This window comes from Procambarus clarkii, chromosome 6 (assembly GCF_040958095.1).
Source record: "Procambarus clarkii isolate CNS0578487 chromosome 6, FALCON_Pclarkii_2.0, whole genome shotgun sequence".
In the NCBI taxonomy this organism is placed as follows: Eukaryota; Metazoa; Arthropoda; class Malacostraca; order Decapoda; family Cambaridae; genus Procambarus; species Procambarus clarkii.
In genome coordinates, this window is record NC_091155.1 from 14,255,055 (window position 1) to 14,275,054 (window position 20,000).

A 20,000-nucleotide genomic window follows, 5' to 3' on the forward strand; every position below is an offset into this window, starting at 1 on the left:
GGAATCATTCAGAACTTTGTATACCACATATGTCAGACCAATCCTGGAGTATGCAGCCCCAGCATGGAGTCTAGTCAAGCATAAGACTAAACTGGAAAAGGTTCAAAGGTTTGCCACCAGACTACTCTCACTTCGCTGGAAGACAGAAGAGTTAGGGGGGGGGACATGATCACCACATTCAAGATTCTCAAGGGAATTGATAGGGTAGATGAAGTAAACTTTTTAACACAAGGGGCACACACACTAGGGAACACAGGTGGAAATTGAGTGCCCAAATGAGCCATAGAGACGTTAGAAAGAATTTTTTCAGTGTCAGAGTAGTAGACAAATGGAATGCATTAGGAAGTGATGTGGTGGAGGCTGACTCCATACACAGCTTCAAGTGTAGACATGATAGAGCCCAATAGGCTCAGGAACCTGTACACCAGTTGATTGACGGTTGAGAGGCGGGACCAAAGAGCTAGAGCTCAACCACCGCAAGCACAACTAGGTAAGTACACCACTCCACTCCAAACTCTACCACACCTCCCTCAATCACCACAACCACTATGAGCAGCACAAAATTAATGTACACAAATGCAGATGGAATCGCTAATAATGCGGTAGAATTACAGGAAAGAGCGACACGAGTACACCCGCACATGATCGCTATCACAGAAACAAAACTGCCAAGCATTACAGAAAATGCATTACAGAGGCTATCATGTAACAAGGAGTGTTACAGTGCACAGAGGGGGCAGGTGGAGTAGCTCAGCTGTTACAGCTTCCCTGTAGCCTTGAAGAACTAACAATAGCAGAGGGAACTGACCAACATGAGTGCATCTACTAGAAATAGCAACATTGCAGTGCATAAAAATTGTGGTAGCATTGTCTGAAGGTACTGGGAAACCCAGCCACAGTGGTATGGGCAACAAGCGCAAAAATTCTAATACTGAGGGACTTCAACCCCCCAGAAATTGACTGGAAAAACATTGCTCCCCCACGGCTGGTCACGGGACATGGAGGGTAAAGCTGCTAGACGTCGCAGACCAACACTTACAAGCACCAAGATAGACAGGAGACGATCTACCAGCAGAATCACACTGGGAAATTTCCCCAAAATGAAGCAGATGTTTAGAGAATAGAATACAAGAGGCCTATTGGAGCTAGTGACCACTGCATTGTTAGGCTTGAATTCACAGTGGTTACACAAAGAGTAACTAGCAACAGTAACTAGCTTAACCAATCCTGATCTTACAAAAGCAGCAGTAACTAGGCACCTAACTTGACGCTACAAAAGCAGCAGTAACTAGGACCTAACTTGACGCTACAAAAACAACAGTAACTAGGACCTAACTTGACGCTACAAAAACAACAGTAACTAGGACCTAACTTGACGCTACAAAAACAACAGTAACTAGGACCTAACTTGACGCTACAAAAGCAGCAGTAACTAGGACCTAACTAGACGCTACAAAAGTACGCAGTAACTAGGACCTAACTAGACGCTACAAAAGCAGCAGTAACTAGGACCTAACTTGACGCTACAAAAGCAGCAGTAACTAGGACCTAACTAGACGCTACAAAGTACCAGTAACTAGGACCTAACTAGACGCTACAAAAGTACCAGTAACTAGGACCTAACTAGACGCTACAAAAGCAGCAGGAACTAGGACCTAACTTGACGCTACAAAAGCAGCAGTAACTAGGACCTAACTTGACGCTACAAAAGTACCAGTAACTAGACCTAACTAGACGCTACAAAAGTACAGCAGTAACTTGACGCTACAAAAACAACAGTAACTAGGACTTACTTGACACTACAAAAGCAGCAGGAACTAGGACCTAACTAGACGCTACAAAAGCAGCAGTAACTAGGATCTAACTAGACGCTACAAAAGTACCAGTAACTAGAACCTAACTAGACGCTACAAAAGCAGCAGTAACTAGGACCTAACTAGACGCTACAAAAGTACCAGTAACTAGGACCTAACTAGACGCTACAAAAGCAGCAGTAACTAGGACCTAACTAGACGCTACAAAAGCATCTCCCCCCCCCCCACCTACACAGTAAGGTTATGACCCCTATAAAAACATCAATCTCTCCCCTACAAGAGAAGCTATACGCTTACCAACTGAGATCCATCTTCCGAGTACAAAAAATCATTTCATGATTCGCTAAATTCCCCACCAGCCGTCCAGGATCAGTTGTAGTAACTCCATTTGCTAGTAACGGCCCACACCTGCTGGTAGTGGTCCACACCTGCTGCCCAGCCTGGTCTACTACCTCCCACCTACACACCTGTAACTAAACACACACACCTGTAACCTGTGGGCCTCTTTATCTACTCGCCACTCTGGGTGAGAGAAAAAGATAAAGTTTTCTCACCTAGAGAAAAGTTTCTGATAGGTGAGAAACGTGTCACATTGGCCAAAACTTTGACAACATGTGGACGAAACGTTGGTTCGTCTGACGTCACATAGACTGACATCAGATGGACGTCATATTAGACTGACAATTTACAGTCAGAGCATTTACAGCAAAGATTTATCACCACTATACAGTCTGAAAGTCCCTTGTGGAACATATGTCAACAAATCCATTTGTCAAAATTATGAAAACTGCGAGAGATGTATCAAGTCTTTAAGTCTTGGAGCCGGTCGGCGGAGCGGATAGCACGCTGGACTTGTGATCCTGTGGCCCTGGGTTCGATCCCAGGCGCCGGCGAGAAACAATGGGCAGAGTTTCTTTCACCCTATTCCCCCCCGTTACCTAGCAGTAAAATAGGTACCTGGGTGTTAGTCAGCTGTCACGGGCTGCTTCCTGGGGGTGGAAGCCTGGTCGAGGACCGGGCCGCGGGGACACTAAAGCCCCGAAATCATCTCAAGATAAGATTGATTAACTCTTTTTCGCTCTTATTAATTTGAGTATTAGAGCAAATAGCTAGTAGAGTATACATTAGAGAATATATACACACACTCTTCATGTATACGAGGATATCTATACCTTCACACTTTGCCTATACGATAGCGAGTGTGTATGGGTGTATGGAAGACTGTGTATGGGAGTGTGGGTGGTGTATGGGTGGTGTAGTGTGGGCTGAGTGTGGGTAGTGAGATCCGAACCCTGAACTATCACCCTAGCCACACTGAATAACCCAGTGCCGACACGCCGACGGCCCTGTAGTGTAAAATATGTATATATATACTGATGCTATTCTTAGGGGGGGGGGGGGGAGTTCACCTACCGAGCGCCCCAGGCAGTGGCAAATCTTGCACCGTGAATGTTCATGTTGCAAGCAATGGTTCGTGCAATGGTTCGTGCAATGTTATCATTTATAAAGACACACACCCACCAGCACCCCCCATGAAGATATCAAAGATGATACGAAAGTCAACACGGGAAGTTTAACCGGTCGGTTTGAATTGGTAGTTATCTAGGATATGTATCTATTGATGTGGTTGTGATACATATGTATCATAGGCCCCCCCCCATACACCATAAAGTGACGTACATGTATCATCAGGCCCTCGTGGAGAGTACCATTACGTACCAGAGAAAAGCCAAATTAGATGCGACAAATCCAATTTATATAATTTATATTCACAAAATACAAACAATTTGCCTGGATTGATAATTCCCGTTTTTCGTACAAAACTAGATAGTGTGTGTGTGTGTGTGTGTGTGTGTGTGTGTGTGTGTGTGTGTGTGTGTGTGTGTGTGTGTGTGTGTGTGTGTGTGTGTGTGTGTGTGTGTGTGTGTGTGTGTGTGTGTGCGTGTGTGTGCGTGTGTGTGTAAGTGTGTGTGTGTGTGTGTGTGTGAAAAAGTCAGTAGTTAATAACAGTTGCTTGAGTGACAGTTGAGAGGCGGGCCGACAGAGCCAGAGCTCAACCCCCGCAAGCACAAACTAGATAATTACACAGAGTGACCAAGCTCTATAAACCAGTCCATCCCACTGACCTAAAACTCTTTACACCAAATCTTAAATGACAGACTCGCTCCTCATAACACGACTGGTATAAGACGGATCAAACTCCCACCAGTAATACAGTAGTGCTTAAAATCCTCACATATAAGTGTAAATACAATACCCTGGGGTATTGTATTTACCCTGGGGGGGGGGCGGCAGGATATACACCCACTGTATCAGATCACGCCATTCAGTATAAACGCTATCAGTACCGTGACACTGAAGCGATAATGACCTTGTTAAACCTTTATCTGGCAGTAAGTACATAGTCTCTCTACCATCATACACCGTAACAATGCCTGCCATTGAAGGTTAATTATCGAACCAGGTTGTTAGCGCTACCAATTAAGCAATATTCAAACGCCGCCAGGGGAAGCTGTTCAGTACGGGCTGACTTTTACCCAAAGAACATGGCGGTTAGGTTAGTTATTATCGCAACAAATGTCTGTCTGTCTGTCTGTCACCTCGTTAGACGTAATCGGTGATTAAACGCATTCGCGTTCAACGTCTCTGTTGAAGGAAATACATCGTTGTGTTTCCTATATCCCCCTTGTAGGAGACTACATACTTCCTACATACAATACTGGTATACTGTATTTATTATACTACACATTATACACAAGCTTGGGTATAATAAAGTATACTGTATACAGTATACTTCAGTCTTAAACGAGGTTCAGCCCTAATGCATAATACTAATTGGTAATTGGTCTGTTGCTGTGTGGTGGTCTTAATGACCCTCCCGAGGTTGATGGGTCTTAAGTCCACACCTGGCCAAGTCCACACCTGGCCAAGTCCACACCTGGCCAAGTCCACACCTGGCCAAGTCCACACCTGGCCAAGTCCACACCTGGCCAAGTCCACACCTGGCCAAGTCCACATCTGGCCAACTGCACACCTGGCAATTATTTGTAATAGTTTAATTGATATACAGGTTGATGGCTTTAGTCCGTCAGTGAGTGCCAACACTGGTGGCACTCAACACTGGTGGCACTCCCAGCAATGGCAACTGCTGGAAGAACAATTGGGCAACATTCCATCTGCAAATGTTGTACCTATCTTCAAGAAAGGTGATAGGGAGGAGGCACTTAACTATAGACCTGTATCACTGACAAGCATCCCCTGTAAAATACTGGAAAGAATAATTAGGCTACGACTGGTTGCACACCTGGAGAACATTAGGTTTGTGAACAAACATCAACATGGGTTCTGGACAGGGAAATTATGCCTAACAAACCTTCTTGGAATTCTATGATAAAATAACGAGGATAAGACAGGACAGAGATGGTTGGGCAGACTGCATTTTTCTGGACTGCCAAAAAGCCTTTGATACAGTACCGCACATGAGACTGCTGTTCAAGCTCGAGAGGCAGGCGGGGGTGGGGGGAAAGGTCCTAGCATGGATAAGGAACTACCTAACAGGAAGGAGCCAAAGAGTTACGGTAAGGGGCGAGAAGTCGGACTGGCGAACAGTAACAAGTGGAGTACCACAAGGATCGTTGCTGGGACCAATTCTATTTCTTGTATATGTTAACGACATGTTTACAGGCGTAGAGTCCTACATGTCGATGTTTGCGGATGACGCAAAGTTGATGAGAAGAGTTGTGACAGATGAGGATTGTAGGATCCTCCAAGAGGACCTGAACAGGTTGCAGAGATGGTCAGAGAAATGGCTACTGGAGTTCAACACGAGCAAATGTAAAGTTATGAAAATGGGACTAGGTGATAGGAGACCAAAGGGACAGTTCACAATGAAGGGGAACAGCCTACCTGTGACGACGCGCGAAAGAGACCTGGGGGTGGACGTAACACCTAATCTATCTCCTGAGGCACATATAAATAGGATAACGACAGCAGCGTACTCTACACTGGCAAAAGATAGAACATCATTCAGAAACCTAAGTAAGGAGGCATTTAGGGAGCTTTACACTGCCTACGTAAGGCCAGTCTTAGAGTATGCCGCCTCATCATGGAGTCCCCACCTGAAGAAACACATAAGGAAACTGGAAAAGGTTTAGAAGTTTGCAGCGAGACTCGTCCCAGAGCAACGAGGGATGGGGTATGAGGAGCGCCTGAGGGAACTGTGCCTTACGACACTAGAAAGAAGAAGGGAGAGGGGGGACATGATAGGAACGTATAAGATACTCAGAGGGATTGACAGAGTGGACATAGACGAAATGTTCACACGGAATAGTAACAGAACGAGGGGACATGGATGGAAGCTTGAAACTCAGATGTGTCACAGAGATGTTAGGAAGTTTTCTTTTAGCGTGAGAGTAGTGGGAAAATGGAATGCATTTCAGGAACAGGTTGTGGAAGCAAATACTATTCATAATTTTAAAACTAGATATGATAGGGAAATGGGACAGGAGTTATTGTTGTAAACAACCGATGGCTGGAAAGACGGGATCCAAGAGTCAATGCTCGATCCTGCAGACACAAATAGGCGAATACACGCACGCGCACGCACGCACGCGCACGCACGCACAAATCGATAGGGGCGCCATCTTTGAGAGTAGAGTATATTCTTGAGTTACAAGGGAAGCCCAGCACTTGGGAGGCGCGGTAATCGATCTCTCTCCCGTACCCCCACCCCACCATTGTTACCAGCACTCCCAACACTGGTGGCACTCCCAACACTGGCGGCACTCCCAACACTGGCGGCACTCCCAACACTGGTGGCACTGCCAACACTGGTGGCACTGCCAACACTGGTGGCACTGCCAACACTGGCGGCACTGCCAACACTGGCGGCACTCCCAACACTGGCGGCACTCCCAACACTGGCGGCACTCCCAACACTGGCGGCACTCCCAACACTGGCGGCACTCCCAACACTGGCGGCACTCCCAACACTGGCGGCACTCCCAACACTGGCGGCACTCCCAACACTGGCGGCACTCCCAACACTGGCGGCACTCCCAACACTGGCGGCACTCCCAACACTGGCGGCACTCCCAACACTGGCGGCACTCCCAACACTGGCGGCACTCCCAACACTGGCGGCACTCCCAACACTGGCGGCACTCCCAACACTGGCGGCACTCCCAACACTGGCGGCACTCCCAACACTGGCGGCACTCCCAACACTGGCGGCACTCCCAACACTGGCGGCACTCCCAACACTGGCGGCACTCCCAACACTGGCGGCACTCCCAACACTGGCGGCACTCCCAACACTGGCGGCACTCCCAACACTGGCGGCACTCCCAACACTGGCGGCACTCCCAACACTGGCGGCACATTTCCTTATCATATCTACTTTTCAAATGATGAATAGACTTTTCTTCCACAACCTGTTCCTTTAGTCCATTCCCTTATCCCCAACTACCCGGAGAGCCGGTCGGCCGAGCGGACAACACGCTGGACTTGTGATCCTGTGGTCCTGGGTTCGATCCCAGGCGCCGGCGAGAAACAATGGGGCAGAGTTTCTTTCACCCTATGCCCCTGTTACCTAGCAGTAAAATAGGTACCTGGGTGTTAGTCAGCTGTCACCGGCTGCTTCCTGGGGGTGGAGGCCTGGTCGAGGACCGGGCCGCGGGGACACTAAAAACCCCGAAATCATCTCAAGATAACCTCAAGATAGCCTCAAGATAACCCTCACGCTACAGGAAAACTTTCTTACATCTCTATGTTATATCTGAGTTCCCAGCTTCCACCCGTGTTCCCATGGGTTGTTGGTGTTCGCTGAGAACATGTGTACTCGACTAGTTGTGCTTGCGGGGTTTGAGCTCTGGCTCTTTGGTCCCGCCTCTCAACCGTCAATCAACTGGTGTACAGGTTCCTGAGCCTATTGGGCTCTATCATATCTACACTTGAAACTGTGTATGGAGTCAGCCTCCACCACATCACTGCCTAATGCATTCCATTTGTCAACCACTCTGACACTAAAAAAAGTTCTTTCTAATATCTCTGTGGCTCATTTGGGCACTCAGTTTCCACCTGTGTCCCCTTGTGCGTGTGCCCCTTGTGTTAAATAGCCGGTCTTTATCTACCCTAAAGTGTGTGTGCATGTGTGTTTGTGTGCGTGTGTGTGTATTCGTGTTCGTTTCAACGTTCTGGAGTGAACCACTCAAACTATTTTCGCTATTAGTCAACAACTCTTCGCATAACTGCTCTGGGGGTGAGGACACGATTCTAACTAGCCATATCACAGCTGTATTTTTTACGTAGTGGCAAAGCGAGACAACACAGCTGACATAACTACAATATTCTTGCAAAGTTGCAAATCCAGGAAATAACTTGACTTTGAAAAACCTTTTCACAAGAAACACTCATGAATTCAGTCACGAACTTAAGATGTCTTATGACATCGAACTTAGGATGTCTTAAGATGTTCGTCGTCTTGATAATCTGCCTTTGCAACTTGCAACACTTGCATGAGCGGTCAATAATGCTGTCCACTTTTTGTCGGAAACGTTTAGGTAAACGTATTCAAGCAACTCGCTATAGTGGAGACCATTTATAACGAACAAATGGTTACAGAAATGGATCTATAAATTTTCTAGCCTGTCCTCTAGAAAGGGGGTGGTTAATGTAATAACACAAGTAAGTGCAATTATGTACTATGTATGACAGTCAGGAATTGTACTTATTTTCTTTTTACTTATTTTGTACTTTTTATTTTGTACTAATTGTACTTATTTTCACTTAGTATTAAACCGTACTGTCAAATATATTGTGAATATTTGAGTTTACCTGAAAAGCAGAATAGGAAACCACGACCTAACCTAACCTTCTTAGTGTTTGAAGATAAGCATTTTATTGCTTCTTAATTACAATTAGTACTTAACCTATAGCTATATTGATACTACAGTTTTATAAAACTAATAAAACAAAGCTAAAATATATCAATAAATTGTAAAGTAAATAAGGATATTTTCAAATTTTGTATATAAAATCTTTATTGTTTAATCAAACTGAATAAGTAATTCCTGATATTTAAAACTTGTGTATAGCGAATTGAACTTGAAAACTTAATTCTAAGTGTCTTAACAGAAAACGAGAATAAATGGGGAGATAAATGTAACAGCCCCATAAGTGCAATTATGTACTATGTATGACAGTCAGGAAATGTACTTATTACACTTAGTATTAAACCGTACTGTCAATTGGAAGAATGGGTTGCCATCTTCCCAATATATTCCTGTCTGTAGAGAAACTTTTCGGTATTATTCATGAAATTTGGTTAAACCATCCACTTTCAGACGTAGAATTGGAACCATCCACTGTCAGCTGTACAATTGGAACCATACACTGCCAGCTGTACAATTAGAACCATACACTGCCAGCTGTACAATTGGAACCATACACTGCCAGCTGTACAATTAGAACCATACACTGCCAGCTGTACAATTGGAACCATACACTGCCAGCTGTACAATTAGAACCATACACTGTCAGCTGTACAATTAGAACCACACACTGTCAGCTGTACAATTGGAACCACACACTGCCAGCTGTACAATTAGAACCATACACTGCCAGCTGTACAATTAGAACCATACACTGCCAGCTGTACAATTAGAACCATACACTGCCAGCTGTACAATTAGAACCATACACTGCCAGCTGTACAATTAGAACCACTACACTGTCAGCTGTACAATTAGAACCACACACTGTCAGCTGTACAATTGGAACCACACACTGTCAGCTGTACAATTGGAACCACACACTGCCAGCTGTACAATTGGAACCACACACTGTCAGCTGTACAATTGGAACCATCCACTGTCAGCTGTACAATTAGAACCACACACTGCCAGCTGTACAATTAGAACCACACACTGTCAGCTGTACAATTAGAACCATCCACTGTCAGCTGTACAATTGGAACCATCCACTGTCAGCTGTAAAATTAGAACCACACACTGCCAGCTGTACAATTAGAACCACACACTGTCAGCTGTACAATTGGAACCACACACTGTCAGCTGTACAATTAGAACCACACACTGTCAGCTGTACAATTAGAACCATCCACTGTCAGCTGTACAATTAGAACCATCCACTGTCAGCTGCACAATTAGAACCATCCACTGTCAGCTGTACAATTAGAACCATCCACTGTCAGCTGTACAATTAGAACCACACACTGTCAGCTGTACAATTGGAACCACACACTGTCAGCTGTACAATTGGAACCACACACTGTCAGCTGTACAATTGGAACCATCCACTGTCAGCTGTACAATTGGAACCACACACTGTCAGCTGTACAATTGGAACCACACACTGTCAGCTGTACAATTGGAACCACACACTGTCAGCTGTACAATTGGAACCATCCACTGTCAGCTGTACAATTGGAACCACACACTGTCAGCTGTACAATTGGAACCACACACTGTCAGCTGTACAATTGGAACCATCCACTGTCAGCTGTACAATTAGAACCACACACTGTCAGCTGTACAATTGGAACCACACACTGTCAGCTGTACAATTGGAACCACACACTGTCAGCTGTACAATTGGAACCATCCACTGTCAGCTGTACAATTAGGAACCACACACTGTCAGCTGTACAATTGGAACCACACACTGTCAGCTGTACAGCTAGAACCATCCACTGTCAGCTGTACAATTAGAACCACACACTGTCAGCTGTACAATTAGAACCATCCACTGTCAGCTGTACAATTAGAACCATCCACTGTCAGCTGTACACTTAGAACCATCCACTGTCAGCTGTACAATTAGAACCATCCACTGTCAGCTGTACAATTAGAACCATCCACTGTCAGCTGTACAATTAGAACCACCCACTGTCAGCTGTACAATTAGAACCATCCACTGTCAGCTGTACAATTAGAACCATCCACTGTCAGCTGTACAATTAGAACCACACACTGCCAGCTGTACAATTAGAACCATCCACTGTCAGCTGTACAATTAGAACCATCCACTGTCAGCTGTACAATTAGAACCATCCACTGTCAGCTAGACAGTTGGGAAGAACTCCTGACATTCAAATGTTACAAGTTACTTGAAGAACTTAAAGTCTTCAGACTTAAGTTCACCGTCTGAACTTCAAGCTTTGAGACCTTGCCCTTTCCACACTATTTTCTCTAAGATATAACATACATACATATGTATCTGTATACACATATACTGTACATAGTAACACAGTTCTTCTGGCGCTCGGGAAGAACATATACACGTTAACAAACACCTCTGAAGGATCTACTTCTGACGTTAAGGAAAAAAACTAATATTCCACTCGCTTCAACTTTGACAGATTTCAGAACCTGTCGAGAAAGATCAGAGGGGAACTGCTGTAACGGACCGTTTTATAGGACCAACACCACCACCACCTCCTGTGTTAACAGGACCAACACCACCACCACCACCTGTGTTAACAGGACCTACACCACCACCACCTGTGTTAACAGGACCTGCACCACCACCACCTGTGTTAACAGGACCAACACCACAACCTTCTGTGTAACAGGACCTACACCACCACCACCTGTGTTAACAGGACCTACACCACCACCTTCTGTGTTAACAGGACCTACACCACCACCACCTGTGTTAACAGGACCAACACCACCACCACCTGTGTTAACAGGACCTACACCACCACCACCTGTGTTAACAGGACCTACACCACCACCACCTGTGTTAACAGGACCTACACCACCAACACCTATGTAACAGGACCTACACCACCACCCCTATTCAACAGGACCTACAACCAGGAGTCACTCACACTACTTCCATAAAGCTATGCCCATCATTCTCCCGTGTCTGGCGTCCTGTAGACACAAGAATATCAACTCATTCCTATATATTCACTTATCTAAGAATACGATAAGTCAAGGCACAGAATGATAAAATGAAAGGTGTGGAGGAAACAAGGCTACAACTTCTCTGACCTTTCAATCAACATATCCACAGAAACCCCGACCAAAAAAAATATTGCATTCGTTGCAAAAATATAAGTTACCACACACACAGAAATCCCAATTGCGTGTTGCATTCAGTAGCTGTCGGTAGCTCAGTCGATCAAGGCAGCTTCTGGGATGCTCCCGGACGCAGGTTCGAATCCTCGTCACGGCCCTTGTGGATTTGTTCACACGTTGCAATATTATAGACATTAGGTGATCATGTGAGAGAATGAGGACAACATGGAGGGTGCTGGATGGAGTATACATGAGGTGAGACACATGTATACTCACCTGGAAGTGGGTAAGAATGAGCTAAGGCACCATATTCTCACCTGGAAGGTTGAGCCGCACGGTCGGGTATGACGGCGTGCCAGCCACAACAAGCTGAGTGGTACCCCCTGGTGACGACACAGAGGTGACGAGGCTAGTGTGGCCTAGGGTCGAGTAGGGCGAGCCGCCGCCACTGCTCGACAGCCGCTCTTTGCCGAAGTCGAGTTGAAATGCCAGGTTGAGATTCGTCGGAGACATGACCAGGCGACTCTCCTTCTCCAGGACCGGAGGGATAGATGTCAGGCTCCCGAAGGACGATCCCGAAGAGGAGGCCACGCCTACTTCTAGCCCTCCGCCACTGTCATTGGCTGGTCCGGCCTGTTGTTCGGCCCACTGTTGCTGGAACTGGTTTATAAAAACAGGCAGCGAGAGTTTCCGTTTGTTTTTGAGCGTGGCGCGGAATCTGGTGAGTTTTTTCTCGACTTTCTCCATCTTCACCTTGATGAATGGGGCGGTGGGTGGGTGTGGCGTCACTCATGCGGCCCAGGGAGTGACATGGCCACCTCCGGAGTGACATGGCCACCTCATGACTGCCTGTTATGTCGAGGAACGCCTGTCACACCAAGCTAACAACGGCGCCACACACCTGGCCGCGTCCGGGAACGGTAGTGGAGAGCGGTCACCATATTCCACACTCGCCGCACAGCGCTCAGGAAAACTGTTGGGTGGTGGTTGACGACGATAGTTACTAAGCGTCAGGCGGCGATCTGCCAGGCCACACAAGACATTGTTTACAATTCTCCTTTCACGAAGTACTTAAGGCACAAATTTCCTTTACACATAGGTCGGCGCCCTACTGGACCTGTCACCTCCACTATCACACACACACTTTTCCTGTAAAGCAATACAGACTATTAGACCCCCGCTGACAGCCGTCCATAGCGCCCCCACTACGCGGGGGGCAACACCCCCCCCCCCACCGTGTTGCAGAACTGGAGGATAGTTACTTCATCTCATGTCCTTTGATGCCCAACCACTTGGGGTTGGACGGGAGAGCGAGGGTCTGGCTTCATGCAGGTCTGTGTTTAATCCCCCGAGACCGTCCACAAGTGGTTGGGCACCATTCCTTTCCCCCGTCCCATCCCACATTCTTATGCCGATCCTTTCCCAGTGGCTTGGCGCTTTCGAAGAGCCAGCAGCCACCTCGTCGCTACAATCACACAACAATGTTTAAGTTACGAGTACACAATATGCATTACCAAATTGCAGTGTTGCGTGTATTGAGGGCCCTCCTAGCGAGGCTTCTTGAGGTTATCTTGAGATGATTTCGGCGCTTTAGTGTCCCCGCGGCCCGGTCCTCGACCAGGCCTCCACCCCCAGGAAGCAGCCCGTGACAGCTGACTAACACCCAGGCACCTATTTTACTGCTAGGTAACAGGGGGCATAGAGTGAAAGAAACTCTGCCCATTGTTTCTCGCCGGCGCCTGGGATCGAACCCAAGACCACAGGATCACAAGTCCAGTGTGCTGTCCGCTCGGCCGACCGGCTCCCCGAGGCAGGTGACAGGGCCTCGACTGATGGTCAACAGTAGTCCAATATTATGTTAATTGTGGTCACCAGTACATCACCGAGCGAGTGTTAACTCTGTGTGGTCACCAGTACATCACCGAGCGAGTGTTAACTCTGTGTGGTCACCAGTACATCACCGAGCGAGTGTTAACTCTGTGTGGTCACCAGTACATCACCGAGCGAGTGTTAACTCTGTGTGGTCACCAGTACATCACCGAGCGAGTGTTAACTCTGTGTGGTCACCAGTACATCACCGAGCGAGTGTTAACTCTGTGAAGTACCAGAATATAACCCGCCAAACACACACCGAAACTACGACGTTGGTACAACGTTGGAACAAGTTTTAATACCACCTAACCAGTTATAACAACCAATATAGCACGTTGTAACAACGTTCCAATACGTCATAAACACGTTAAGCCAAGTTGTAACAACTTTATTACAAGTTGTAACAACTTTATTACAAGTTGTAACAACTTTATTACAAGTTGTAACAACTTTATTACAAGTTGTAACAACTTTATTACAAGTTGTAACAACTTTATTACAAGTTGTAACAACTTTATTACAAGTTGTAACAACTTTATTACAAGTTGTAACAACTTTATTACAAGTTGTAACAACTTTATTACAAGTTGTAACAACCGGAAGATACAACCAGTTTCGGGGTTGTGTTTCCAGTGTACTAACAAACTGAAGGAGAAATTAAATTGGGCTTTACAGTTGCAATAGAAAATGGAGTAAAGTTGCAAAAGTAACTGATGCATCGAGGGAGCCGGTCGGCCGAGCGGGCAGCACGCTGGACTTGTGATCCTGTGGTCCTGGGTTCGATCCCAGGCGAGAAACAATGGGCAGAGTTTCTTTCACCCTATGCCCCCCTGTTACCTAGCAGTAAAATAGGTACCTGGGTGTTAGTCAGCTGTCACGGGCTGCTTCCTGGGGGTGGTGGAGGCCTGGTCGGGGACCGGGCCGCGGGGACACTAAAGCCCCGAAATCATCTCAAGATCTATCACAACTTGCAATTTGCATAAATGGTGTTGATGACAGGCAAGTAATTATCACAACAAGGCATGAATTAAGCCGGTTGGTGAAACTATGCAATTTACAGCAGTTAGTGGAAGTGATAAGAGATAATTGGGACAATAACAAGTGTTGACATCTTGGTGAGTTGGGCAGGAAACCCTTGGACAAATTAGCCGCTGACTGGACAAATTAGCCGCTGACTGGACAAATTAGACGCTGACTGGACAAATTAGACGCTGACTGGACAAATTAGACGCTGACTGGACAAATTAGACGCTGACTGGACAAATTAGACGCTGACTGGACAAATTAGCCGCTGACTGGACAAATTAGCCACTAACTGAATAAATTAGATGCTGACTTGACAAATTAGACGCTGACTGGACAAATTAGACGCTGACTGGACAAATTAGACGCTGACTGGACAAATTAGACGCTGACTGGACAAATTAGACGCTGACTGGACAAATTAGCCGCTGACTCGACAAATTAGCCGCTGACTGGACAAATTAGCCGCTGACTGGACAAATTAGCCGCTGACTGGACAAATTAGCCGCTGACTGGACAAATTAGCCGCTGACTGGACAAATTAGCCGCTGACTGGACAAATTAGCCGCTGACTGGACAAATTAGCCGCTGTCTGGACAAATTAGCCGCTGACTGGACAAATTAGACGCTGACTGGACAAATTAGACGCTGACTGGACAAATTAGACGCTGACTGGACAAATTAGACGCTGACTGGACAAATTAGACGCTGACTGGACAAATTAGACGCTGACTGGACAAATTAGACGCTGACTGGACAAATTAGACGCTGACTGGACAAATTAGACGCTGACTGGACAAATTAGACGCTGACTGGACAAATTAGACGCTGACTGGACAAATTAGACGCTGACTGGACAAATTAGACGCTGACTGGACAAATTAGACGCTGACTGGACAAATTAGACGCTGACTGGACAAATTAGACGCTGACTGGACAAATTAGACGCTGACTGAACAAATTAGACGCTGAGTGTGGCTAGAAACAACACAACAGCTGTGAGCGCCCGCCACGATTGTTGCAATTTGCATTGCAATATTCATAGAGGTTTTGTACAGCGACGCAAGAAAAGTTTTAATGTCAACTGTCAAGCGGACTGTGAACTATAGTCAAGGAAGAGACCCAGGCTGACATTACAGGGTCATGAAGGTCTCCTGTGCTGAAGTTAGATCACTATCAGCAGAAACCACTAAGCCAGAACGGCTATATAAGCAACCAAGTCCTCTTGAAAATATATATATACTGGCTCACCGTAGCCCGTGCTACTTGGAACTTGTTCCGAGTAGCTGATTCTATGACAACAACAACTTGAAAATATCGTCACTTTTGGCTCGTATGCGCGGTGCTATGGCCACATTTGGACGTAATTTGAAATGAAATCGACTCGCAAAAGTGACGTATGTTTTCTGTTTGAGTAGCCCGGCTTACTCGGAAAGGTTAGAAGAGTAAACTTTCAATTAACGTTATTTCATAACGTTTTGAAACTTTATGAGAATTTCCTGCCCCACCTAACCTATCAGAGGACCCTTAACTTACTGTTGTTGAAAAAAAAATTGCCAAATTTATTTATAATTTATTTCAATTCACAAGTCCAGCGGACAGCACGCTGGACTTGTGATCCTGTGGTCCTGGGTTCGATCCCAGGCACCGGCGAGAAACAATGGGGCAGAGTTTCTTTCACCCTATGCCCCCTGGTACCTAGCAGTAAAATAGGTACCTGGGTGTTAGTCAGCTGTCACGGGCTGCTTCCTGGGGGTGGAGGCCTGGTCGAGGACCGGGCCGCGGGGACACTAAAAAGCCCCGAAATCATCTCAAGATAACCTCAAGATAACCTACATACATATAAAGAGTTTTAGGCTGATATCTCTACCCGCCCCCCACCCCCGACCCCCCCAAAGCATTGAAGTAATGTCGTGCCAAATTTTCTTCACTTATATTGATTGGAATTTGATTCTGTTTAAGTGCGAGTTTTTGAGTGCTTGTGGTGGCAAATAGTTATTAATAAAAAGGGGAAAAAAGAATATTCCAGGATCAAAAGTTTGTTCAATGATTATTTCCATGTATGAAAGCCCATATGCCTGTGAACAGTTCATTTCTGCAAGCAACATTTAACATATCAACAGCGTCAGGTTAGCTTAGCATTTTAAAAGCACCGAATCACCTTCTGTGGTTGAGTGTTCAATAAACTCTTGAACTATATGTTTAACACATCTCTCACCCTGTCCATGGAAGACAGAAGAAAATGTGTGTGTGTATATATATATATATATATATATATATATATATATATATATATATATATATATATATATATATATATATATATATATATATATATATATATATATTGGTTAGCATTGTAAATGCCCGGCCACGTCTGTGGTATAAAAATAACAATAATAAAAAAAACAGCTTTATCTTCACCTTACTGATGAACATATGAATTCAAAATTCAAAACAACTGTAACTCAGTTATTTGTTGCAACGTTTGACGCAATTTGACGTCGACCAGGAGACCTGGTCGACGACCGGGCCGCGGGGACGCTAAGCCCCGGAAGCACCTCAAGGTATATGCAACACGAAGAGATGCCAAATGTCACCAAGTGCTGCAACACTTTCAATAATGTTAATTTGATATTATTTATTTAAATTAAAAAAAAATCCACCAGGACTATGAGGTGGGGGCGAACCAGCGACCCAGGTTCGAGCCTACGTCACAGCCCTGGTGGATTTTCTCATTAATATATTCAGTGTGATTTGTGTGTGAGTTCGACAATGATGACCTCTAGTTCAGCCACGACCCGAACCCCCGGTTGCTGACCTCAAGGATGGTGGTTCCTACCTCCAGTAACTAGCCTGGAGGCCAGATTCACGAAGAAGTTACGCAAACACTTACGAACCTGTACATCTTTTCTCAATCTTTGGCGGCTTTGTTTACAATTATTAAACAGTTAATGAGCTCCGAAGCACCAGGAGGCTGTTTATAACAATAACAACAGTTGACTGGGAAGTTTTCATGCTTGTAAACTGTTTAATAAATGTAACAAAAGCCGTCAAAGATTGAGGAAAGATGGACACGTTCGTAAGTGCTTGCGTAAGTGCGTTCGTGAATCTGGCCCTTGGAGGTCAAACAAGCGAACTACATTAGTAGGCATCCATCAATCTCAGGAGACTATGGTGGTGTGCTCTGGAGTGGCCTCACTAGGGCGGAAAGCCAGGGGTAGGTTGATATGGAGGAGAAGCTGTTACCCAAGCAGCAGGTCCTCCCCCTCTCTCCACGGCGCTGAAAGTCCCCAATGGAAAGGCGAACGCCAATACGATTGGTTCCAGCGCCGTCGCAGGAACTGGGAGTTCCGGGGTTTGACCACTCCTTATGGTCACACACAGAGATCACACTAACGTGATGCATCAAATGAACAAATCCACAAGGGGCCGTGACGAGGATTCGAACCTCCCGGACGCAGGTTCGAATCCTCGTCACGGCCCTTGTGGATTTGTTCACTCCTTATGGTGTGGCAAACTACATTATTGCCTCACCCATAAGGGTGGCAGCCGCCAGGCCTGAGGCAACCACAGACACAAACTCTGCCTAAGTGCGTTGCGTCAGTCCGTGAGTCTTAACATTAGCTGGTGAGATGGTGGAGCTGAGAGAGGTGGGGGGGGGTGCTGCCCCCAACCCGTCCTCTTAAAAATAACGTCACTTTTCGCTGGTATGCGCGGCACTATGGCCAAATTTGGACGTAATTTGAAATGAAATCGACTCACAAAAGTGACGAACTGTTCCGTTTTCTGTTCGAGTCATCCGGCTTACTCGGCCAGCTTAGAAAAGGATTCTTTCCATTATCGTTTTTCATACCGTTTTGAAACTTTATGAGAATTTCCTGCCCACCTAACCTATCAGAGGACCCTTAACTTACTGTTGTTGAAAAAAAAATCCCAAATTTATTTTCTTTTTTTTTTCATTTTCAAATTACGTCCATATTCGGCCATACGGGCAAAAGCGACGTTCTTTTTAAGAGGACAGGTTGGGCAGTCGCCCGGCCAAGTAGTCTACTGCACTGCTGCTCGACTACCAGTAAATAGTTCCTTGGGAGTTAAGATAGCTGCTGTGTCTTAAAGCCAAAACAGTTCGGGTTCGGCATGCAACAAGGGTGCTAGGCGGCAGCCCATGCAACTCGAGCCTTCATCGCCAACATCACAGACGAAAAGGCCCCTAATCAAGTTAGATTTCAAAAATGCCTTCAATTTGGTGCGGAGGGATGCTGTACTCCGTGTGGTTCAGTCATTTCCCTTCCCTCTACCCTTTTGTACAGTCAATGCTACAGTATGGATCGAAAGCTCCTTTCTGGCGAATAGGAAATTGACTCGCGAGAAGGCGTCCAACAGGGTGACCCCCTTGCTCCTCTCCTTATCTGTTTAGTCATCAAACAAGTCACAGAGGTCCTGTCCAGCGAGCTTAACATCTGGTTCTTGGATGATGGTACCTTGATGGCACCAGGAGGCCTGGTTGACGACCGGGCCACGGGGACGCTAAGCCCCGGAAGCTCCTCAAGGTAAGGCAAGGCAAGGTAACCCTAGCTGGTACCCAAGACTCCCTCCTGGAGGACATCAGAAAAATCCAGGAGCAAGGTGCAGTTTTAGGCCTCATCCTGAACCCTTCTAAATGTGAAATAATATGTTCCAACCAGGGCATCGTAGAGAGAATAGAGGGTCTTCTGCCAAATATCCATAAAACTAAACCTGAAGACAGCACACTCCTAGGAGCTCCCCTGGGGTTGAAAGCCATCGATGAGGTCCTTGATAAGAAAATCGCCGACCTTAAGAGGATGGATGGGAGGATTGAGGATACTGATGCTCATGATGCACTCTACCTCATCACCAGATGTCTGTCCCTCCCCAGGTTAACCTACTTTCTGAGGTGTTCACCATCTTACAGTAACCAAAAACTAAGTGAGTATGACCGGTTACTGAAATCAATGCTAGAAAAAGCCCTTAACCTCTCTCTTGATGACCTACAGTGGAAACAAGCCTCTCTTCCCGTAAGACTTGGGGGCCTCGGAGTTCGAACAACAACGCAAATCGCTGTTCCAGCGTTCCTGTCCTCCTTATCAGCATCCGACGACCTTGTGAAGGAAATTCTACCTGCCCACTTACATCAGCTGGCAGGTGTACATGATCCCAATTTTACACGCTGTGCCACAGAGTGGGCCTCTCGTGCAGGCCCATCACCTCAACTACCATCCCC

The 20,000-nt window shown here is 46.1% G+C and overlaps 1 protein-coding gene across 1 annotated transcript in view; it reads right to left on the bottom strand.

The window, feature by feature from the left end:
* Positions 1–20,000, bottom strand: part of LOC123753638 (uncharacterized) — an 80,289-nt gene that overhangs the window by 38,063 nt on the left and 22,226 nt on the right. The window contains exon 2 of the mRNA XM_069310046.1: positions 12,178–13,009. Coding sequence (XP_069166147.1) covers positions 12,178–12,607 — 430 coding nt within the window. The 5' untranslated portion in view covers positions 12,608–13,009. The remainder of the gene's footprint in view (positions 1–12,177; positions 13,010–20,000) is intronic.